The sequence below is a fragment of the Coloeus monedula genome (assembly GCF_965178545.1).
Source record: "Coloeus monedula genome assembly, chromosome: 3".
NCBI classification, from domain to species: Eukaryota; Metazoa; Chordata; class Aves; order Passeriformes; family Corvidae; genus Coloeus; species Coloeus monedula.
In genome coordinates, this window is record NC_138783.1 from 102603132 (window position 1) to 102627919 (window position 24788).

Genomic DNA, 24788 nt, shown 5'->3' on the forward strand with positions numbered 1-24788 from the left:
GATATTCTCTGATTCTATGACTCCATGAAGCTGTCTCACAACAACCCTCTTTCTGAAGGACAGGGAAAGTTTCCAAGCCCTGCTTCTGAGATCTGTTGAGGGAACAAACCTTTTATATTTGTCCCTGTGTTACAGAAAGCAAAGAAAATGCAACTCTCCTCGGTACAAGTACAATTTCAAGTTTGGAAAAATAATCAGAGATCCTTAGCTCTTTCATGTTTCTTCAAATCATATAAAACAAACATTTACAGATGATTCCACATGGCTTTTTATTTTCTTCCAGGGAGAAATTAGATTTCACAGTTGAAGGAATTAAGCTACATCCAGAAAAAGGGCGGTTGTCATACCTCGCAGAAATTTGTATACAGCATATACAGAAATTTGTATACAGTATATATATTTGTATACAGCACAAGCCACTCTTTGCACTTTCTGCCCTGAAGAGCCATCCATCCCTTCAGCACGACCATGCAAGCACAAACTGACTCAGCACAAGAGACTCTGCTCACAGAGCAAGGGCAGCCTGTGCAGGGAAAAGGCAGTGCAACACAGACATATTTTATTCCTGGACCTGTAACCTCATTTTGAAAAAAAAAGAATAAAAAAGAGAAAGAAAGAAAAAGTCAAACATTTCATCTGGCATAATTTCCGCTGTTGTGATTTCTTTTCCATGAGCAAAAAAAAGAAGACCATTGTGCAGTGGATCTGGACAGGAAATAATTTAGTTTTGCTGTCAAGATTTTTTTGAGGGATTGAAATGGTTTTCTTTCCTGAATTGTAATGACAAGTCGAAATCTGGGTAACTTTTTTTAAACTTCAGCCAGAGCAATCCTGTACTGAAGTGGTTTATACTTGCTGCAGCATAGGCAGCTGCTCCTTCAAAGGCTGAATACTCAGCATGCTCTTTCAGAGAAACAAGGGGTGTACAGGCTTTTTTGAGTCTTTTAGGTGTTTCTTTTAACCTGTACCTTGAACCTTTGATTGCACCCTTAGAACTAGGTCTTGAGCCTGCCACAGGCCCACAGTAAAAGAGGCAGAAGGTGTGCTTTTAGATCACAGGCAGATCCAGTATGTCATTTATTATGCAAGGGCATATCCACAGACACCAGGTACCTAAATTGAACAGAGTATTGTTTTCAGCTAATTACCTTAAAGAGCATGTGTCTTTTATCAAGAAAAGAAAATTTGAACTATTATATTTAACTGTACTTATATTTTTATTTTGTAAATATATTTAATAAATCTTGTAGGATTTTACTAGCTATTTCATAACTTGTATTTAATGTATTTAACATCTCTCCCTGCATTTCAATACTATTTATTAACAAAGAAGTGTTGCAAGGTGCAGTTTAAAGAACGTAAAACTCTAATATTTGAAGGAAATTACATATTATGATAAATCCTTTTTTCTCTACTCATTTCTTGGCACAGCTTTTTCAAACCTGGAGATTGTTTTGCTAGTGTTTCTAGAAGTAGTAATGGAAGTACTTGGCCTATTTTCTAAGCCCCACTAAGTGTAGGTTGTAGTCATTCCATGGCTTCAGCTGCTGCTGTCTGGGCTCTCAGTGGTCACAGTGTTAGAGCTGATGAGGATTAGGCACCAGGTCTCAATGAGCAACATTATCAGTCCTGGGAGTTCAGGCAATTGATCTGATTAATTCAAGCACCAGTAGGTTAAGAAGTTTCATAAAGATCACACAGTGACAACCCCAGGAAAAGGACCTGCAAATAGTGCTTTAAAATAAAGTAGCTGAAGTTCCATCTCCCCCATCCTTTTCCCTGGCCTGCTGCACCCCTGTGAGCCCCATGAACCTCAGTGGGATTCACAAGGTTTTTTACATTTTCTATCAAACCTAATATTTTAATTGCAGTGACAGCTTCTCTAAGCTATGATGAACTAGCTTCTAACTTCATACTAGCTTCTCCTGGAGTCAGTCAGGGCAAGCACCTGCCCTGTAATGCCTGAGAAATTTCCTGGAGTGGGGTGCCTCCTCCTTCTTTGCCCACATATAAAACATATAGAGGACAATGATCATATATTCATTATTACAGTTTCTATAATTGGTGTTTTTATGTTAATAGTGGCAATAAAATAGTAGTAATGAACAGTGTTAATTAATAATGGCAATAAAAGTAATTGTGATGTTACTTTAGGGAAATATAATGGAGAAGAAAACAATTCTAGAAGAACTTTTAAAGGAGTCATAACAAGAAAAAGATCACCAATTAATTACAAGAAAAGGTTCTTTGTTCTGACAAAATCAAACACTTCTGATTATGAATATGACAAAGGCATATGAAACATATTTTTAAAATAAGCTATTTTAAGATTTTCCAGTGCCACTCTCATTTTCTTCTTTGAAACTTGATTAGATATTATGTGTTAGAAAAACAGCTGCACTTTGTTTTGAGTTGAATTATAGGGTATCAAATCTTAGTTTCATTTCAGGAAAACACTTATGTGCAGGCTTAAGAGTGTTTATATTCAAAACAACCCCTACAGTTGTGCTTACCTTTGAGCATCTGTTTGTGTCCTTCCAAGGGGGACTTCAGCAAGTAATTAACATTGACATATGTTTACACACTGCCTTGGATAGGGATGTTTTCCTTGTTGAGGCTTTGCTCTCAACTGATGTAAATAACTGGCTTCAGAATTTACCTGTATGAGACGTAATTAGTGCAGAATCTCATCCCTCAGCTGCACAAAGCAGATGGTTAAACTGTCCTTCTTTCCTAAGGAATGACTATATATCACAAAAGGGTGGCCTTTCACTCAAAAGATCTCCCATTGGGAATATATGTTCCAGGCAACTCATTTTCATTTTTTTGCTCCTTTTCATACATTTGAACTCCTGCTGTGAGTTACATCCCATTACAAAACTGCAGGGAAGCTCATTGAGAATAAACTCCGTTACCTTACCAAAATTATCAATGCCACAGGTAGGCTTTGGGCCTGCAATTGAGGTGTTTTCCCCTTAATTCCTCCTTTTTTCTGTCCTATTCCCCCCTTCTGCCCCGTACTCCTGCAGCTGAAGCAGATGCTTTCTCTGATGTAGGGCTGAGTCTTGTAAACCTTGTAACTGACTTAGGAAGAAATTTGATCTGTATATTAGATGCAGGTAGGGCATCAAGGAGATTTTTTACTACCTTTCTCTTAAAATTTGACAAACCTGAAGCTATGGCTTATACATCTTGAAGCACAACATTATACAAAATCATCCAACTAGAATACTTCATATTGTGTTAACTTTAGTTTACAATCTGCTGTGGCTTTTTCTCTCTTAGGAAGAAAGAAAGTGAAGGGGGGTCAATTAGGATTGAGAAAATCAAATTTGTTAAGATAGTGAATCTTGAGGAAATAATGCCTTCTGCAAGACAATATTCTTTTCAGGTTAGCCATGAAATTTGTTTCATTTATGTTTCTTGTGAAATATGCCCATTATCCTAAGGTTACACTTTCTGTCCCTGTCCTAACCTGATATTGCTGAGAGTTACTGATACCGATACTTTATGGTTGGATACAGTGATTTTAAAGCTCTTTTCCAACTTAAACACATCTGTAATTCTAAGATATTTACAGCAAGGAAAGAACCAGTCCCTATTACTGAAGCTGCAACTTTCCTGAAATATTTTAATTGACTGTCATGGAATTTAGATCAAGTCTTGTTTCTTTCATGTTCACAAATCTATCAGATACTTGCTTTAATTTTACCTGGAATATATCTGTGTGATTATCATTTATTTTAAAGCAGAATTAAGTACATAAAGTTCTTCTTTTAATTCTCTCTGTCTAATTCCACTCCTCTCTTTTGGCCTCAATGCCAGAGCAGGATCTGCCCCCTGACTGCCTGACTGCCATACAAGTGTTCCACATTCATGAAATCCAAGGCTGTGCCTTGTATCAGGAGATGCAGCTGCACAAAGCACATTTGTTCAAAAACTTAATGTCATGAGAAAAGTATAACTTCGAATCTGTTGCCTTTCATCAATTTCAGATGCCCAACCCAGATTCCTCCAGGAGCCTCCATCAATCCCAGTTCTGTGGGCAGTGGGACAAGCAGATGTGAGAAATGGTCACAGATTCCCTGCTGGAGTGCCAGTGACAGACTGCCCCACCATGAGCAGCAGGCTGCTAGAGTTACTGAACAGTGCATTAATTCATGACCTTGCAATAATTGCCTTGCCCAAGAGCAAGCCCATGACAGAAACATAACATTTAACTGCCTGGTTGATCCTAGGTGTCATTCCAAGCTTTCTTTTTCCTTCTCCCGCCCTCAGTGTTGTGGCACCAAATGACACATTTACGTTGAATTAGCGTATTTCTGTCAGAGTACATAATTCAGTTCAGTAGGGAAAAGTGTGTGCTATAGTTTCAGGATGGGGCACTGGGAAAACAGTGTTTCTAAGACACTTTGGGATCGTGATAGCTGAACATAAATTCCTGCTGTGATGCTGTGGCCAAAGGAGCTAATGGCATCCTTGGACATGGAAGCAGGCACATATTGAGTAAAAGCACTCGACATGTTTTGACACTGCTGTGATCACCAAGAGAATATTGTGTCTAGTTCTGGTGACTGTAATTGAAGAAAGATGTTGTGAGCTGAACAGATGTCAAAGGAGAGGCTTGACAATGACTAATAGATTGGATGGATAACATGTTAAAGAGAAAAGCTCACAGGGCTCCACCATTTCACTGCATAAGGAGACAGGAAGCACATTGATCAATATGTGTGTACTCACCAGTGGGAGTAAACATTTAACAAGAGCTCTTTGGGCTAACATACAAAAGCAGTAAAGTGGCATTTGAAATTCTGTACAGATGACTGAAAAGCAATGTACACAAGGGAAATGAAACCCTGACCTAATACGGACACACACAGAGACAGCCCAGTACTAAACATAATCTAAAAAGCCAAGCAGATGTTAGTAATTATCAGGTAGGCATTGAAGGAAGATAGGCTGAAAACAAGTCAAACAAGCTGATTGCTTATTTTGTTAGTAGTAGTTAAGCTGTAGGACTACTTACTGAAGGATATTATAGATCCTAGTTATTTGCTTAAAAAGGTAACAATGAATTCACAGAAGAAATATACCGCTCAAGGGGTATTAGGTATAACTGCACCACCTTTGGATCAGGATTCTCTGGTACTGTACAGCTGCCTTGAGCATGTCTTTTTCCTCAGTACTTGTTACTGGATGCTGCCTGGTTCCTGGACTTGATGAGCATTTGGTCTGGCTTTGTGTAACACGAGCCAGAAGCTGGAGGATGAATGTGGAAAAACTGAAGTGGAAAGAAAGAGTTTACATGTGGATTATAAAGCTTTCTGTACACAGATGATGGGAATATCCAGAAATATTTGATGCCATCCTTTGTTTCTGCAACTGTCCTTAGGACACTTTGACTAAAACAGTACACTCTTATAATATTTGAATTTATACCATTTCATGTGTGTGTTAAGCTTTTCTCAACATCATAACTGCTATACAATGTAGCTTTTAGTACAAGCAGGGGAAATAAAACACTAAATTATATCTGCCATGTTTGATCAAAAAGTTTGTGACATTTTTACCTACTGAATAAACCAGATGGGGTTTTTTTGTCTTTATTCTTAATACCTCTAGTTAAATTCTAATCTTTGGCTGTAAGACCCTTCTAGTCATGATGTCCCATAAGTTGGATGGGTAGGAGCAATAGAAATTGAGCAAAAGAGAGTGCATGGGTAAGCGTAAAACAATACAGTTTTAGAAGCTAAACTCTTGCATTAATATCTCTTTTTCTAAACAATGTGATTTCATTTGCATAATTTATTTTAACATGATTTTCTGACATATTTTTTGTACAATTTAATTGCAGTTATTTCAGGATTTTAGGTTTTATCTGTATAGACTGAGAGAGGAACATTTGTACAACAGTACCCCCCTAGGTGTCACATTTTCAGAAGAGAATTCTCTCATGTCTGTGTACATGTTAAACAGTAAAAGACCATGTTTGGTATAAAGAATAGCAGTTTATGGATATTTGGGCTACAGACTTTTAAACTGTGATTATTTGAAATTGCAGAAGACTGTAGATTAATTTGTCTTAAGCTTTTACAGTCAAAAATAAAAAAGTATGAACCCAAAATGAAAAGTTAATCCAAAAATGTAATTGAAAGCAGTTAGGAACTTGATTTATGATTGTGAGACTGCCTGTATCAATTTTGAAAATTGAAATTAATGATACTGGCTTATCTACTATTTCCACAGGTTTCATCATTATGGAATACTTAAAAATGTACAGAGTTGTCAACTGATTTGTGACAGTAGTTTGAAGAGCTTCATGTAGCTTCAAAGTCACTTGTTACAACAGCAAATAAGGCCATGAAACCCCCAGTCAGCTGCAAGGGCAAGTAAACACCCCATTACCAGTCATGGATGGCTTAGCCAAGAGAACTAGAAAGATAATTTTTGCATATTGAACACTTCAGTTATGTCAGATAATAATGCATGCATGTTAATGTGCTGTACTCTGTGTTCCTAAATGTACTCTAAATTTGTTCCTAAATAAGTTTCTGGTGTTGCTAACAGAGATGTGTGGAGCACAGGGAGATGGTCTCTGCAGGGATGGCTCCAAACTGCCTCCAGCTTGTGACCATTGGGCAATTGAAGGCAGTATTTCTTAATCACTGATTCATAGACTAAAAGAATCAATGAAAAAAACTTCAACAAGGTTGAAGCCAGCAGAACATGAGCCATTGTGTGCCCAGCTGGCCAAGATGGCCAATGCTGGTAGCAATACTGGCTACAGTCATTGTAGAAATGTCTATTAAGTAAAAGGCTTATTTCCAGAGGGATCAGGGTACACCATCAAAATTAGCTCTCTGGTATGTAGGAGATCCCCATTCCTAGAGATCCCAAAATGTCCTCTCCACCACCCTCCTCAGTGAAAACAGTGCAGGGCAAGCATTGTGCCTATGCTATACCTGCTATACCTGCCCTGCAGGGTGAGAAGTGGTGATGAACTGCACTTCTCTCAGGCAGTCCCAAGCTGTGCTCTTCTGGACTTGGGTCATGGGTACAGATGCCTGCTTAGGAATGCCAGTTTAGCCCAACTTTACAGAGGCAGCCTCTAAATTAATGAACTGGGAGGTGCATCTGAGCTCTTTACATGCTCTTGCCTTTAGCTAGACTTTATATCAGACAGAAACCCAAAAGTGTGGCGTCCCAGCAGCACTTGCTGGGCTGTGCTGTCTGTCTTAAACAGGCAGGATTTCACAGACCCAGAGACAAACAGGACACCAGGATGCCAAAAAGTACTGCTTGAGCTCAATTCGACCTGAGTCCTCCAGCACAAAGTTGCTTGATCAAAAAGGTCAAGAGCTGACAGAGTTAAGACTGAAAGTAAATTTGAAGATTTTTTCCTCTGTTTATTTCCTCATCTATCTCCTCCTCAATAAATGCTACAGCAATAGTGATATCTTTGACCTTAGTTTTACTGCTCAACTTTTACTGCTCAACTTAATTATTGACATTCATAGGTGGGAAGGAGGTAATGATGACAAGAGAAGAGACTAAAGTGGCTTAAGTTATGATGTGTTTATCTCTTAAATAAAAGGACTAACAGTAGGGTCTGACTGATGGTTACACACCCTCTGACAAATTTAAATGGATTATGTTTCGAATCACAGGATTTTTAAATCTGTATTTCCTGCACTTTTAAAAATTTGTTTTCTTTCCTGTATATTTAGATCTGTGTCTATTTCCTAGTTTCTCTCTATTATCAGAAAGTAACTTAAAGAAAAAAGAAAGAAAAGCTGGAATTTTTATTTGTGCAGTTGATATGAAAAGCCAGGGCTTTAAGAAACACATAGATTGTCAAGAGACAGAAGATAAAAATCACAAGAGCTGTAAAATGGAGCTTCGAGAAGAAATAATAATAAAGCCCTAGAGAGAAGCTATGAACAAAGAAGCTTTTGACTTTTTTTTTCTGATAGTGAGACTTGAAAGCAATAGCATTGTGAACATGTAGCAGCATAGCCTGTTTTGAATATCATGGTCTGTTATGCCTGGGTTCCATCAGGAGATGCTTTGTCTGTCTGAAGAGATCATCAGTCATGCAAATCTGCTTCTGAACATTCTGGGTTCTGCTAAGTCTTTATGATTCCTTTCTACTATCTGTTTGAGTTCAGAGAAGATATTTTTAAAGTGAAGTTTAAAAAGCAGGGACGTGACAGTTTTCTGATGGGTACTTCTGAAACAGGGTCAGTAAATGAAGCTGTAATAATTACCACATCTGGATAGAACAAATTGACTACATTTTCCCAAGCCATATGATATAATCAGGTTTAGAAGGCTAATACTGACTTCTCATAGTGAGGAACAGTCTATATTTAGTCACAAAGCTACTTCTGTAAGCTCTCAGCACATTTTTACTTTGTCCTTTCATCCCTTCAGTTTGATCTTCAGAGGTGTCACCATCCCCCTGGCCTTCTGTCTGCCTCCCTCTCAGTTCATGTCCCTCACCTCTCCAGCATCTGCAAGGCTTTCTCCCTTGCTTTCTTCCCAACTGACCCGAGGTGTCACTTTTGTATAAGGCATTACTTTTGCACACTCGCATCCTGCACCTTTGATGCCTCCGTTTCTTTCATCAGTTCAGCATTATACCTCTCATCTGCTACAGAGGAGCTGGAGCCTGCAGAGTGATGCCATGACAAAGAATATTGGGAACAAAAGGTCCCTTCATGGGAGCCAGAGGGCACTTCCTCTGTGCTTTGATAACCACAGGAAGCAGGAGCTTCCTACCTGAGAAACACTTTCACCTCTACTGGTGCCTGGCATCCACTGTCTTTGCAATGGACAATGGTTCATGTAGGTCAGACCAAGACTCTGGTAGAGCAGATGAAGTTCAGTGAGTGAACACACATATCCTCTCATTGTTACATATTGGACAAGCCTTATGGCACCTGAAGTGATCCAGCACATGCTCCCGGATGTGTAATAGCTATGCAGTTCTGCAGATATTAATCATTCCTCGTGCACACCAGAGCTGAATCTCAGACTGTCACCAGTGGCCCTCTCTAGATGGCTGTGGCACAGTCATCATTATGAAAACCACAATAATACCACTGCAAGCATAAAGGAAAGAATAGGATCCACTCAGTTACTCAGGAAATGCTCTGGGACTTTCAGCCAGTGTTGGACATGGAAAGCTGTATATATGGACACAAAACAGGACATTAACCTCTACCAGACTACACAAGAAGTCTGTCCAGAATATTGCAACAGTCAAATATACATCCAGCAGTGAAACACAGATGTGTTCATCTTGGACTGTTCTTTTCCCTGGCAGGTTGGACAAAGAAAAATTAATTTCCATTATAATAATTCTATACACCATTTACTTTTCCCAATGCTTTCTAGTTTCTTCTGCTCACACAAGAAGATGAAAGTTCCATTAGAGGATGACACTCTGATCATGTCCAAAAAACACCTCACAGGAAATGAAAGAGCAATTTAATCTTTAAAACTCTCAAAAATTACAAAGGCCTAATGTCAGAGGTGCACATCAGCTCATAAATATGATTACTGAGTATCAATTTGCTCTAACATCTCTAGGTGCTCTAAAGAGACAACAGTTTAATCTCTGGACTATATTTTTTCCCATCTTTCTGACAACTGCAGGCAACTCTAGTTCTGTCATTATTCCCCAAAGCCACAAAGGCACTCCAAGATTTGAGTCCTGCCTAACTCAGGCCCTCCGCTATAAGGTCCTTTCCACCAAAGTCAAATATGACCAACAGGGACCACCAAGTAGCATTACGTGATGAGTAACAGGTCTACTTCTAGTCAAGAGAAGAGGACTCTTCTGTGACTGATACCTCTGTAAAGAATGAGTATCTCGTTGGAGCTTGGTGTGATGAGATTGAGATTTTTTGTTTGCAGAAGAGTTTATGTGTGTCTTCTGGCTCAGTGGATTCAATCAGGTTCTGTGTTTTCTTCTTGTTTAAATTAAGAAATGTCAATAAATAGAATACATAGAATGCCATGGACACTTGGACTTGATTTAAAGGAATCACAGCCTGCTGAAAGACACTTGGCATTATTTCCTGACAATGCATTACAGTGGTTTTTAGTGATAAATAAATAAATAGGTGGCATTTGCAGCCTTTTCTCCTAAGTCATTCTTATTTTCTCTCATCCTTAGCTGTCAGGGTTTCAAGTGTAGTTTTCTCTGCTCTTAATTAAAGCATTGTGATGTCTGACATTTCCCTGATTTCTAAATGCATTTCAGTGCCTTCATTTTAGATAGGCTTTTGCCCGTGATTTGATGGATGTCACCTAACTTTAATGCCAGGCTTCTCGTCCAAGTCATTTGCACAGATATCCTGAACTGCCCCTAATGAAAGGTAGACACTTCTGCAGGATGACATATTTCATGTGAAGACATGGGTCAAAACCTTGTGAGATGAATCCCATAGTTACATACCAATTACATTCAACTCTGCCCAGGGAAAGTTAGGCACCAAGGAGTGAGATTCCTTATATCCAACATGCTTGGCAGAGAAACCTCAGAAATGCCTGCAAAGGAAAGGGAGTGATTTAGAATTAGCACAGCTTTTGGCTTTCAGTGATTAGCAATACACAGTTGATCAATGCTTGTTGTGTTTGATGATAACGTTACTATTGATCAAAAGCCATTAAAAAACCCCCCCAAGTTATTTTTAAAATACTCTGATGGGATCTTTCGATACAACAGTACCCCATCACAGTTAGTTATAGTAAAGCACAGCTTGGTCAAGTGGTGTCCGGAGTGCAGGAACTGCAACAGTTCAGAGAGGTGGCAGGATTGTGACACAAATCAGGTCTATCCTGTAATTCTGGTAGTGAGAGCTTCCTATTACAGCAGTGTCAGTCTTCACTCAAGGTTAATTGCTTCTGGTGTCATCATCATGGAATTTTGTTCTGTACTCGCCTGTCTCTCACATGTGGACAACAGCACCTGGGCTGCTTTCCTCATCCATTCTAAATAGATAAAGGAAAAAGCTGCATGCCTGTCCCAATCTTCTGAACTTTGATTAATTTGATTATTCATTATGTATGTTGAAGATATAAGTGATCATATTCATGTCATTTGTTAATTCTTATTGCAGCCTGTGCAGCATCGCCTTATCATTTCTTTTCTCTGTCTTCAAAATCTGAAGCACAGAAGCCTGTCCTGCCCCAGGGGCTGCCACCAGACAAGTCAGCCCTGAATATGGCTGTGGCTCAATGCAACCATGAACACAGAGGAAATTCAGCTATCCAGCTTGTCAGAAGCAATAAATACTGTGTATCACAAGAAAATCACTCTGACTGGTGGACAGTAAGGGATTTGGAAGGGTAAGTATGCCCTGCAGAATGCTTTTTTTTCCATGACCAAAGTCTTCCTCATACCTCATCTTCAAAGACAAGACTGCAGACAGCCCTGGCACCTTTCAGGATCTATGTTAGAATTACCTCAGTAGATTTAAACATTGCTCTAGAATTGTCTTCTGTACAACTCCATTTTCATTACCATCCATGGCAGGCAGGTTGAATAAAACTTACAGCAGCCACTGCCTAGTGCAATAGTTAAGATAGTATCCAGTGGCCTTATTTTTTATATGTGCCTAAAGAAGGACTTGTGTACACAGAACCTGTGTGTACACATTTTTTCCAACTATTTAATTTACATGAATAAAAACATAAAATCTTTCCTAACAAATGTTGCCTCCTGTTTGTGTGCAAACCAGTTTTAGATTAGCACCATTACAACTGCAGTAGTAGAGACAGCATGGGAGGCCAGTGAGAACTGCTGAGGCATGAATCCTGTGTGACTTCAGTCTCAACTCAGCTTTAGCAATACTTTTCCCCAAAGACAGGGCATCCCTATCCTGCCATTAAAAATGGCCATTAAAAATGGTTTAATTTTTCTTTTTGAGGTTCACAAATGGAGAAATTCCCTTCAGCAAATTAAAATAAGATTTTTTCATTAATATCCATCAAGGGCAGAAAAGAGTACATTTTCCAAGTTTTTAAATGAGAAACAGCTTCAGGAGTTCACTGGAGACCAAGGCAGTACAACAAACAGGAGTTGCCTGGATGGATACTAGCTGAGTTTAATTTTATGTACTTGACAGAAATGTGGAAGGGAAGAATTTTTGAGCTAGGGGATCCCCAAATTGCTTTGGAACAGACTGAAATTATTTGATCTAGTCATAATTCCCTGATTAAGTTTACAATTACAAGAAAACCAACAAATAAAGCCACTTAAACTTGAGGTAAAGTGTCTGCACTTCATAACTAACAAGATTGCATACAGTTGTGGATGAAGAAAGCAGCACATGACCCTGGGAACTCAAAGAAAATGATAAATTGGTAATCTGAGATACGCTCCTAAACATCTTCATTTAGGGTTATGTAAAAATATATGATACAGGCAGCTTTACTTATGGAGCCTGAATAGAGGGCTCTAAGATGGATGAAGGAGCAGAGAGGCATTCAGAAAAAGGAAGCACATTTACAGTTTTTTTCCTTTGGGTTGAAAAACTGAGGCTTTTGCAGTCTTGATTGCATAAGGCAAAGTCACTTATGCACCGTAACAAAACCTTTAAATTCTGCTTGAAAAAAAAGAATGAAGATCTTGATTTCTTGAATGTAGGAAGAACAAACATCAGGACTTACCTGTTTCACCTGTTTTTATGAATGACCAGTTTTCTTGTGCTACTGAGATCTGTGTCAAAAGAACTCTTCCCACCCATGTCCACCTATATTCAAATATACAATTTATTCCCCACAGTTATTTTTCTGATGGGTGCGACATCCAATCCACCACCTTAAACCTAAGGATGCTTGCTGGCCCCTGTAACGTAGATCCATCATGCCAGCTCCTCTGAGTGGTAGCTCAGCTGTCCATATTCACTTAGCTTCTCAGTTTCATCTGGCATTGTACAGGGAAGAGTGCTGAGCCTATCTACTGGCTTTTCATGATCAGCCTTGGCTAGTTTTCAGGCAGCCATTAGTCACTGGTGTCCATCACAGTGCCTGAGATGGCACACGAGGACATCCTTGAATGGCTGCTCCAACCTCCCACTCAATGAAAACAACCACGGAGGAAGAAACCATTTCAATGTCTAGCAAAAAGAGTTCTTCACTGAAATGCAATTTTCTACAATAAATTGCTTCTGTATTTTCATGCATGGCAAATAAAAGCAGAAATGTTTTAAGCATGAGCATTTCTGTTAGTGGCGTTCTAAAAAGTGGGTCTTTGATTAATTCCTTTTGCTGTTCTAAGTGGCCAATCTAAGGTGCAGTCATGTATGCTATTTAAACCAGGAACTGTTTATCTTGTGGGAATGAAGGATTTGTACCAAGTACTTACTTGAGAAAGCTGCCTTGGAATGATGATAAGCCAAGGTTAATCAATATGCAGCCATCTACTGCTTAAGTGTTTTCCACACCAGTCTAGTAAAGATGAGGCAATATTTCTGGAATATATTTCTTTTTAAATAATCTTCTGAGTATTAAGCATAAAGTTTCTTGAAATGCTTAGAATCAGAAAAAATTTATCTTGACTCACACATTAATACAAAAACCATCCTGGTTTCATTTAAATCAGTAGGGTTTTGTCACTGACTTCAATGATGCTGGGATTTCGATCTTTGTACTCTTATTTCAACATTAAATCTGCCTTCCTAGCACTCCTGTGCTTTTGTATGTATGTATGTGAGTAGTCCAGTGCAGGATAAAGGGAGTCCAGATCTGTCAAAGTGATACATCAGATCCATCTTTCCCTTTTTAGTAAGACAACATAACATTTTAAGCATTAGATGTATGCCAAACTATTTGAATGAAACGGAATAGATTGTCTCATAATAAACTATACTGGACAAAATTCAGAGATTTCCTTGAAAAATCTACTCTTCTAGTATCCTGTGAAAGGAACCATAAAAAAGAATCTTTATTGTTTCTGAACAAGAGGTTATTTTAGAGGCCTCTTTCTTTGTCACATGAACTCCTGTCATCTGTCATGCTAAGAACATTTGTTTGGAAAGTCTAAGGTTGTGCAATTTTGGAAAGCTTCCATGTAGTCTCTGAAAAGGTAGATGCAATCTCCTCATAAGGTCACTAAAGGGATATGTAATGTCACTGCCTGTTACAGCATGCACTGAGAATATTTGGTTTTCTAACATACTGCACAGTGGAGGAGAAAGGCTGTTTGAGTGTTCACCAAGTGATAAAAAAATCCAGACAATTATATGTGTCAATTTTTAAAAATCATCATCTTAGACCATGGCATAACTACTCAAGAAAAAAATATACATAGCATTGCTTTCAACCCAAGAAAGGAGTTTTTCATAGAGTCATTGAATCTTATAATGGTTTGTGTTGGAAGGGACCTTTAAACACCATCTAGTCCCTGCCATGGAGAAGGATGTTTTTCACTAGATCAGGTTGCTCAAAGCCCCATCTAACATGATTTCAAACACTTCCAGGGATGGGGCATTCACAACTTCTCTGGGCAAACAGTTCCAGCATCTCACCCCCCTCCTCATGAAAAGTATCTTCCTTATGTCCAGTCCAAATTTACCCTCATTCTGTTTAACACCATTACTCCTTGCCTCGTTACTACAGGCCTTAGTACAAAGCCTGTCTCCATCTTTCTGGCAAGCCCTTTTAAGTATTGAAAGGCTGGAAGTTTTTCACAATTTTAGCATATTGTATTTTCATTGCAGGGGAAACTCCTGTGTCAGCGAACTAACATTGGCAGAAGAACAGAGCATTGCTAAGCATGAGTGAGTTGACAGAACCCATCTTCAGGAGAACCAGAATATTCTTTGGGCAGAGCTTGCATTTCCACTTTACATGTTCACTATACATACAGCAATGGTATCCTGTGTATGGCTGTGCTAATAATGATAATAATTATAGATATTGTCATCAGCAACTGCCTGCAGACCTCTGAAGGCATGAAGGTATTTGTTTTCAGGGAAAGAAAAAGTCATTTAGACAAATGAGTCTTGTATACCAAAATGATGCTACGTGAAAGGGAACTGCTATTAAAGACTTCATTGGGGCTCCCCGAACTGATCTGACTGGGGATTGTTTCTCCCATTTGGAAACTCTCAGTTTATTTAGTTTACTTAAATATTATGTAACCAGAAGGTTACATAATAAAAATAAGGTTAGAGGAGAGCTGTGTACCTCCCAAGTTTAAGACTGTGTCATGGTCTGCAGGAGACAGAGCAAACTGCTTCTGATAGAGCTCCTGGCAGAACTTGAGGGCAGCAGGATCCTCCTCTAAGCAGTTACTGTAAAAAGTCAATGTCACAGAATGGACCCAGACATTTAGGGCAAGGCAAGCCGCTCATGAGGGGAAGCAGATGGGAACTAATGGTTTCCCTGTAATCTCATGGCAAATAACCACATATGCAGGACAAGTCCCAGATCTACCCTCTGACTTTTAAAAGCAGTTTTGAAAATATTTATAATGTCTGGTATTTTTTTGTGTGTCTGCTGGACTTTATTCAGAAACCATCCTGAGAATAATAAGCCAAATATTTCTCTTTGTAGTTGGTATGCAGGTAATATCTCCCATGCCCAGTCTGAGCAGCTGCCCTGTCAGAAGGTCCTACAAATCCTTTATTGCTTCTCTATGAACAACCACAGAACGGTTTCTGTGTCTGTTGTCCTTGCTCTGCTGTGTAGCTAGAGGATGCTGATGCTCTTCAAATAGCTGTAGTATTGTAAGTTAGAAATTCTTGTGCTGACTTGGTATTGATAGTAATATTTCCAAGAATGCCTCTCCTACATAAATGAACAAATTTTGCACCTCTAAAATAGTCTTAGAACAAAGTCACACTGAGTGCATTTCCCATCAAGCTCTGTTTTTTAGTTATCGCCTCTAGTCCTGTGTTGTTTGCTGCAGTGTGGCTTTTCCTGCAGGTCAGTCTAGAGGAATCCTCTGAGGTGGTTTTACGATATACAAACGTGGAGTAAAAGCAGCTCACCCGGACAAGAACACTCCCTGAGCAAACTCAGCACTGTGCTCACTGAGTGTGGACTGGATGCAGCTGACTCGGAGCAAGGATGGACAACATCACAGGACTAGTCAGGTGCACAAGGAGATGACTGCACAAATACTTGTCCATGTCTCTTTCTGGAAGAGACACAGCCTCATCCATGCTTTCCTCTTGGATGTGCTGTGTAATCATGTTTTCTTCTTGTGGCTTGCTACTTGCTCTCACTCAGTCTTGATGGTACTCAGCCACCAACTCCTTTGATGGAACACAATCCTTTGGGAGCCTTGGCTCACTGTCCTTTCCCTTAGACCTGCACAAGAGGTTCAGAATGAAGTTCAAGTGTGGCCAAAAGATTGGGAAATTATTGACAAAATTATGTCCCTGTCCCCAAAGATGCTGGATACCACTGGCTCCAATTAACTTTAGGGGACAGGAAATTTCCTTCAAACTTCACAGCAATGAACTTCTAGGTTTCTTCTTTCCACCGTGCAATATAGAGGTGTAGCTGTTAAATGAACTCTGAAAACCAGGATTTCCAGCCCAGACTGGCAAACCATTAACAGAAGTAAAGTTGGATATCAAAAGTTAGGATTAGAGAACCACATAAAGACTAAAAATAGTGCAAAGATAGAGTACAGCGAGAATCTTTTTACTTCTTCAGTATTTCAGAAATACTTAGACAATAGAAAATACATCAATCTAATTCTTAATGTAAAGGAACTAAATGTGGTGGATAGGGCTCTTATATGTGGTGGTGATTGGGTCTTATAAACTGTACAGCTGCTGGAGGGGACATGAGGTTAATAACTCTTCATCTCCCCACTTATAAATCTATATCTCTGCAACAAAACAAAATTGCAAACAACTTACTTCATGTCTGGGCTGGGGTAGAACTCATCTAATTTTAAATATTTATAGTGGGATACCACAGCCACTTACCTAGACCTTCTCTTCAGTGGAAAGAAATATTTCTCAGGCATAATTCATCTTGTCCTAATGTAGTCCTTAAAGGAGTTCGGATGAGTCATGTCTCCTTCTTTCTGGACATTATGCTGTAAAAGCCTTGAACTCACTGAAATTAATCCCAACCTCATTGCTTGTTTCTTGTAAATTGGGGGGTTTGGGGGGGTTGTTTGTTTGTTTGGTTTGGTTTTGGATTTTTAAATTAGGGAAAAGAAGGTGCTTTTCTGGTTCTGTCTAGCCAGGCAGGAATGTAGACTGTGTCTGTACTCAACAAGGTTCCTTGCTGAGTATCCAGTGAATGTGTAGCATTTCTATGAGTGTGCCATGGGCACATGGCTTGGTGTGACTGGTCAACAGCAAAATCTCTACATTGTGTTAAAAATTAACCTGGGGCACATTCGGGTCATATTCATTCTTTGAATTTGAACATGAAAGTGGCTCCCTGAATGGGGAAACAGAGGTCCAGAACTGTCTCATCTAAACAATGACATGTAGCAGGCACATAATCTGGGGGAATAGAGTAGTCTCAAGAGTGAGAGAGAAGGAAGGGAATGGGAATGGGAGCTGGAATGGGAAGAAGGGGAAGGGAGAAGGGATGGGGAAAAGGAGGGGGAGGAAGGGAAGATGTTAAAAATTGGATGTAGAACCAATGCAAGGGCAGAATGTGAAAGTCTTTTGCTCCAGATGTAACTGTTGGGAGACAACTGCTAACCATCAGATTTCACTAGAATATGCTGCAGGAACCTCCAGTGGGCTCCAGGGAGCCTGTACTGCATATCTCAGGAGGCAGAAGCAGGCTGAGGCAAATGTAAGAGTTTTCCTGGTGACATCTACTACATATTTTTTTACTTGGCCAGCTGGAGCACTGCAGCTCATGCAACAACTAACCAATCTATTAACACAAGGGCTGGAAGGCACTTTGCAAGGTTTTGACATGTACTGCATTATGTGATGTTTTTAATTAGTAAAAAAGGAACAGTTAAGCATTACATGTGTACAAACCCCTGAGAACAAGTACTACCTCACTGAAAATTACTGCTTTGAATCAATTCCCAAACTTATACACTGCCACCAGCACAACTTAGCTTTCTGGAAGATTGTTAGGATGGTTTTGGTGCTGTTTCTGGAGAGCTGTCAGTTCAGGCAAGGAGATCTTGTAAGGTATCCCACAGGAGAAGTGGTGCTGGGAAGGCAGGGGCATGACCTAACACTGGTCAGTTCTACCCCTGGGGTCAGCCACAGCTGCACTGCCTTTGCTGGCACTCTCCCCAGAAAGCATTGTGGTCTGCTGAGCAGAGACACCCAGCTGGCTCAGCACACGCAGCTCTGGAGGAGCAGCACTATGGTCACATGTAACCAGCACTGCCCACCATGATCCTTGTGGGTCCCTTCCAATCCAGGATATTCTACATTCTAATGCACTCTGCTGCAGAGTGGAGCTGACAGTTCTACAGCAATGCACACTGTGCTGCCTGCCTTCATGGGCTCTGGGCTCAGGAATTAACGTGCTGCTTCGCAGCACAGACATCCAACATACTTCCAGAAAGGTAAAGGGTAGGAAGGATCCCTTCCCATGACTCCCTAGTAGCTGACCAAACAGCCATTAGACAAGTATTCAGTCAAAAAATATATGGAATATAATTTTGAGCATACACTGTACAGCACAAAGTGTTTGGGATGATTAAGTTTCCCAAAATAAAAAAAAAAAAAAAGTCGTGAAATAATAAATAGAAATTATTGTACATTTCTCTAAGTTTTGTTCTTCAAATATCAATACAATGTACTGAAAGAAATCATTGAAACTGGATCCCATCTGAAACTGAGTCCCATCTCAGACTTCAATTACTCCATTTCAAGAAGGATTGAGTGTTCTTCTGCTTGTTACTTTGAAACTTTTTATTGATGACAATCAAAAGAAGACTCAGTATTGACAAAATTACAGTGTTATAGCCAAAACCTGAAATAGGATTTAGCAGCACAAAAGTGTGGCCTTAATGGTGGGAAAACCCCGCATTTATCTGCAAGTTTACAAGCAAGTATTTCAAGTTGTTTTGATGATGGGATCAGTCCTTTCAAGGTCTTGTACCTAAAGCTTATGTAAAACTTAGCTTTCAAAAATGCTGTCCTTCATTGGGGAAATAAACTGTTATTTTATTGGCTTAATAATAGTGAATGCAACCAAATTTCTGGTGCATTACACTTCAGGGTCAGTAGCAATATTTTGCCTTCTAACTCTAGACAAAAACATACTGAAGATTTTTAACAATTTATGTTACAGTCTTGCTTTATTTTTCAATTGGGGTGCAGTCCCCTCAGGTAGCATTTTTGTTATATTGTTGATGCTTTCAAAGAATTGCCTTTATGTGTAAACAAAGCTGTTACATCCATACTTCACCAGTTACCACAAACTGATTCAGAAATCAGAAATATCGGAGACCTTAAGTAGCAGAATTCAAGCTGTAAATATAAAGTCAGTTTCCTGAAAACTGGCTGTGCACCATGGGAAAGCAGAAATAAAACTTGAGCTTGATTTCAGATTGAAAACTGCAGATGCAAACAGTATCACAGAAGTTAATGAGCATGCACACAGAGAATACAGCCCTAGATAAATGTTCTCAAGTGATCATTTGCAGAAATAGGCTTCTACTGAACTTCTCATAAATTAAACTGCTTAAATTGCCTTTCACTCTGTTTGTGGTGCATTGCAAATAATCCAATCAATGCTTTTCACTTTTTGATGCCTTGGTAAATTCTGAGACTACTGAAAAGGGCCCAGAGTAGGAAGCCTTTTAAAAGATATTGTTTAGTTTCTTGCCCTGTTACTGTTTTTCCAGATGAATGTGGGTTTCTCACCTTTGTTTCTCATCCACAATTTCCTTATTTTTAAAGCTGGGATAATGCTACAGAATGTTTTTTCAATCAATAGTCAAAAAGTGAAACAAGAGAGTGACTTACTATTCCCTAACAGTCTCAAACTTAATTGCATCAATCAAAGATGTAATTATTCATTGAAATGCTAAAGGACAGTAATTTTTAGGAAACACCTGACGGTTTTTGGTCCTCTTTGTGTTCTTTCCACTCATCTCTTTTCATTTCTCCACTAAAGGCTGCTAGGTACTGGTTGATTGACGGCAAACTTACTGTGAAAGTATCTGACCTTGGGATGACAAGGTAGGTGAAAGAATTGGCAGCCTGGTGAAGCCTGGTGTTGGTGTATATGCACTTTACTGGCATTGATCAGCTGCAGCTGGCTCTCAGGGAAGTAAAGACATGGAGTGTGACACAGCGCTTTGTGTTTTCTTTCCATTAATGACCATAAGTCATTATGCAATAAGAATAAAGAATATAGAGTCTCTCAGCTGTCTCAAAAAGTTAAGGCTTAAAGGCAAATCACAGCTGAGAGATTTCAGTAGTCATGTTTGTAAAGAAATCTCAAAGTTTACCTTGAGTACAAGATTTGCACCTGATTTGGGGACCAGGCATCTTAATCAGTGGCCTCAATGAAGAGAAATTGGAGAGGATGAGCAGCTGATGGAGCATGGTCTCTGAGAAGAGGCTGAGGGAGAGAGCTGCTTAGCCTGGAGAAGAGGGGGATAGAGGGGATCAAAATGCTCCCTATAGCCACTTACAAAGCTATTAGAGCCCAGGAAATCTTATCTGTGCCAGGTCATGTAACAGCAGACATTGGCCACAGGCTGCAACTCGGGAAGTTCAAGCTGGATAGTAAGCGAAGTTGTTTCTCCTGAAGGGTGGTGGAACAGTGAAACGTGCTGGTCAGGAAGATGGCAATCTTTAGAGGTTTTTAAGACTTAGCAATGCAGATCCATGGCTGACCTGCTCTGATATTGGGAGTAACCCTACTTGAGCAGAAGGCTGGGCTAGATTGGCCTGACAACAGGTGCTTCTGTGATCCTGCATCATTTCCCTAGTAAACTGATAGCAATGATCTGTTCAGGATTATAGGTAATGTCTCTATCAGGTATTCTTTGGAAATCTGAGGTTCCACCTAGGCTTTCTTTAGGAGCCTTATGATGTTCAAGGAAGAAGCAGTAAATAGTATTTCACTGTAACTCGTTCACAACCAAGTTTGGTTCTTGCCTTTTAGGTATGGTCTGGATAACCTGTATATAAGTTCTCTAGGAACCAGGTTTCCAGTGAAGTGGTCAGCACAAGAAGTTTTTCATCACACCAAATTTAGCAGCAAGTCAGATGCATGGGCCTTTCCTATGCATGGAATTTGACATATGAATTTGTATGTATGTATGCCATTACATTTGGATTTCACCAGCTTGTTAAGCAGAAATGTGAGACATTGAACATGCTGAAGGGCTATAAAAAGCAGTTATAGCTTGTGTTCTTTTTTAATATTTTTTATGCAAACAAGCCCTATCCTATCTGGATTTTTTTAGTCCTAGGATTCTTCCTTAAGGCAAACAGAAACTGCCCACTCCATATTTGCTACATATGTGTTTAATAAGGTTAAGTAAACTTTGGCAGTGGAGATCAAGTCGAATCTTTAGTCTGCCTTGACCATAAATCAGTGTTGCCCAGCTGTGGGAGTCTCTGTGAGCTGGGACTCTATCTCAGCAAAAAGTGTATCTGTTTGCAGATCACTTTCCACCAGGAATTTTAAACATTTGAACTTCTACTTCTGTGGTTTCAAGCTGTGATTTCCAAATCCCTGGAGTCTGCTCAGTGTTTCTAAAAGTCTGCAAAAGGTGTCAAAGGAAAGAAAATGTTTTGTGAACAGGCTTGAATTTCACTTACCTGGATCTGCTCCTCCAGCAGGAATATTTTGGCAGCTGTCAAATCGATGAAAGATTGGCATTGAACCACAGTGAATAAAGCAGATAAAAGTGTTTCTGAATGTTGGGTGGCTTCTTATCTTTAACCTCAGCTAGTCTCCCCGTGTTAGCAACTCTGGCAGAAAAACAGCTCATTCATGCCCTTTAGAAGTCGTTTATAATATATACAATTAAATCAGAAGTTGGATTTTGTGGTGATACATTTTCTCTTTGCTCCTATTGATTAAATCCTGGCCCCAGGCTTTGCTGTCATTAACTTCAATATTGGCGTTAACTTCAATGAGAAATTTTATTTTTCCTTAGAAGATCTTTTTATCATTTTAACACTATCCATTGATGCTGTGGAAGCAAGGGGAGGGTGGGATCAGTCCATTCTTGTTTGATTGTTTTTAACTAATGAGCCTCTAAAGGGCTAAAGAACAGATCTGATGTATTCATATCCCAAAAGCAGATGTCAGAGAACAAAGAATCCTGTTTTTTTAATGTTCTCATCACAGAAAGCTGGGATTTGGATGCCATTTTAGTGTCACTGTGACACTGCAATGCTCTAGTCTTCAAGCTGGAGAGAAATCAAACACCCTATAAATTTCTTTTTTAAAAAAACTTACAGCCAATATTATATATCATTGTGAAATAAATATTTCACTTTTTTTTTTCTTTAGGGTAGGCATGTTTATCACATATATTCAGTTACAACCAAAATTGTTTCTTGCAAGGCTATAATTATGAATTATTGATTATTATATTACTCAGTGTTTCTATTGCTTCTGTGTAATCCAGTTTTTAAGCATATGTGTAACAGACACTGTAAAATATTTGGAAATCTTTCTGATACCAAAGAAGTGTATGTCACACTCAGAAAAATCAGTAAATATTTTCTTATTATTTTAGAAAGACATAGATACCTATAATTTTCATTTTGTTTTTCCTTCCTTCTGTGCACACACACATACATAAGAGGATGTCTGCATGTATTCTGCAGAAAATTCAGCCCAACATTGTTCCCATTAAATATATTTTATAACTAACTTTATCACCTAAATGCATCTACTTCTGCAGTAGGAGTTATTTTACATTCAGGTACAGAATCACACTTGTCAGTCATCTTTTTTGGACAATACTCTCAGAGTATGAGCAGTTTAATGTTGCATGTGTATCTTGTTTCATGAAAAAGGACTTAATCTTGTATTTCTTGACTTTCATTTCATATCTTAATGTGGGAGGTGTTCACTTTAAGAAAGCAGCCCTGTGAGCTTCATGGTAATATGCAGAAAGTTTCTCAAGGATACAGACTTTACAGACCACAGCAGGTTTCAACCATCATCTACCAGATACCAGACAACTGCTGGTATGAGGTATGTGTGTACATCTGCACATACAAACTGGAGAAAACAAAGTAATAGGAGTCACTGGGAGTCTCTGCTGATAGTTGAATTGATGCTTATAATGAAAATATCCTTTAATAAAAGCCATTGCTCGTAAGTAACACATTCTATATTATCTAGTTTAGGACATGGTTAATACAGGAAATGGGGCACAAAGGCAGGTTGGCTTCCTTTTTTTTCAGAAGCACATATTTAACATAATGCCCTTCAGCATCAACAAAATATACAGGATGAGATTTCTCTCACCTAATTTTAACAGTTTAAAAATTGTGTGCTGAGCTAAACTCACTATCTAAATTTGTTCCATGATTACAGGACCATTACTGGTATCTCCCCATGGTCATTTGCCCTTCCTCTCACAGACATAGAGGACTCCAGTTTTAGGGGTAACTCTGTGTGAAATAACCCCGCCCTTACAATGAGAAGGATGTGTTACCCCATCCATGAGGCTTCTAGGAGCTTTAAGTCAGACACTGATCGTGCTCATTTGGTTTTGAGATCTGCATCTTCTGTGCCAAAAATTACCCTGATTTATTGTTCCTCTTCACCTAAATTTTGATCAGCTCTCTGTAGACCATTACTTGTTTCTCACCAGCAACAGTTTTGCACATTATTGATGACACCATGAAATGACTGTGATGTTCTCTCCTTTTTTTAATATGTCGGGAAAACGAATAAAGTGACTTATATTAGAGGACATATTAATGCAAAGAAAGAAGATTAAACTATCATAATGTATGATAGATAATTAAGTTTATTTATATTTACCTCCTGCAACTTTATTTTAGCATGCAGAAATTTGTAGCAACATCACTCTATGAATTTCTGCAAGCTAAAATCATGAAAAACTAATGCAAATTACAGTTCCTGAATTATTTTAAAATTAAATTACTATACCCATCATCTTTGCTTCGTTTACCTACCAGAACAGCTCCCTGCGTTTTATCAGCTGTTACCATTCTTTTGAGGCATTGAGAGAAGGTAACAGAGCTTGAAAAATAAGATTCAGAAATGGATGACTCTGCATACTGGCTCCATATCACCTGCCTGCTATACAAGAGCTGAACCTAAAATCTGCCTGACATTAGCCACCCTTATTATTCTGTATTTTAGTGTTCTTCTCATTTAATCAGGGGGTTGACCAAGCAGCATATGGAGAAAGAGTTTGTGACACTCTGTGGGTGACAGAATTTGGAATGATACTATAGAAGAATATAATTTTTGTTAGCATTTTTTCAAGACTTCTCAGACACTGAGATATATATACCAATTATGTGCACTCCTTCAGTGACTCCAAACTGTCATTATTTGGCCTTAACTGGAAATGTAAAAGGGAAATATATGCTTGGTAGGTTTTCTGATTATCATAACTCATCTGAATGTGTTTTTTCTTCATAAGCACCTGAAGCTGACACCTAAAGTCAAATTTAGAACTACTGCAAGTGACAGCAACATAAATAGATATAGTCTTACTTTCAATTACTTAGAAATTACTACAGGTAAAATATTATATCTGTTTTCTCATCAGTATTATTGACTTTAGTTTTGGCCCTGAGGGCGTATATTTGATTTGAAATTCATTCTAAGCTGCATATTTAGGATATTTTCAATTTAGC

At 38.9% G+C, this 24788-nt stretch overlaps 1 protein-coding gene across 1 annotated transcript; it reads left to right on the top strand.

Annotated features, from left to right (window-relative positions):
- Window positions 1-2163: 2163 nt before the first annotated feature.
- On the top strand, window positions 2164-24167 carry BMX (BMX non-receptor tyrosine kinase; the record flags this gene model as incomplete). The annotated part of the gene is given in 16 exon segments (XM_082277851.1): window positions 2164-2203; window positions 2206-2292; window positions 11130-11358; window positions 13333-13413; window positions 14733-14792; window positions 15571-15625; window positions 17189-17233; window positions 17237-17263; window positions 17265-17269; window positions 17948-17975; window positions 17980-18138; window positions 20089-20153; window positions 21088-21199; window positions 22987-23142; window positions 24092-24133; window positions 24135-24167. Coding segments are annotated over 16 exon segments (1224 nt in total).
- Window positions 24168-24788: the final 621 nt, after the last annotated feature.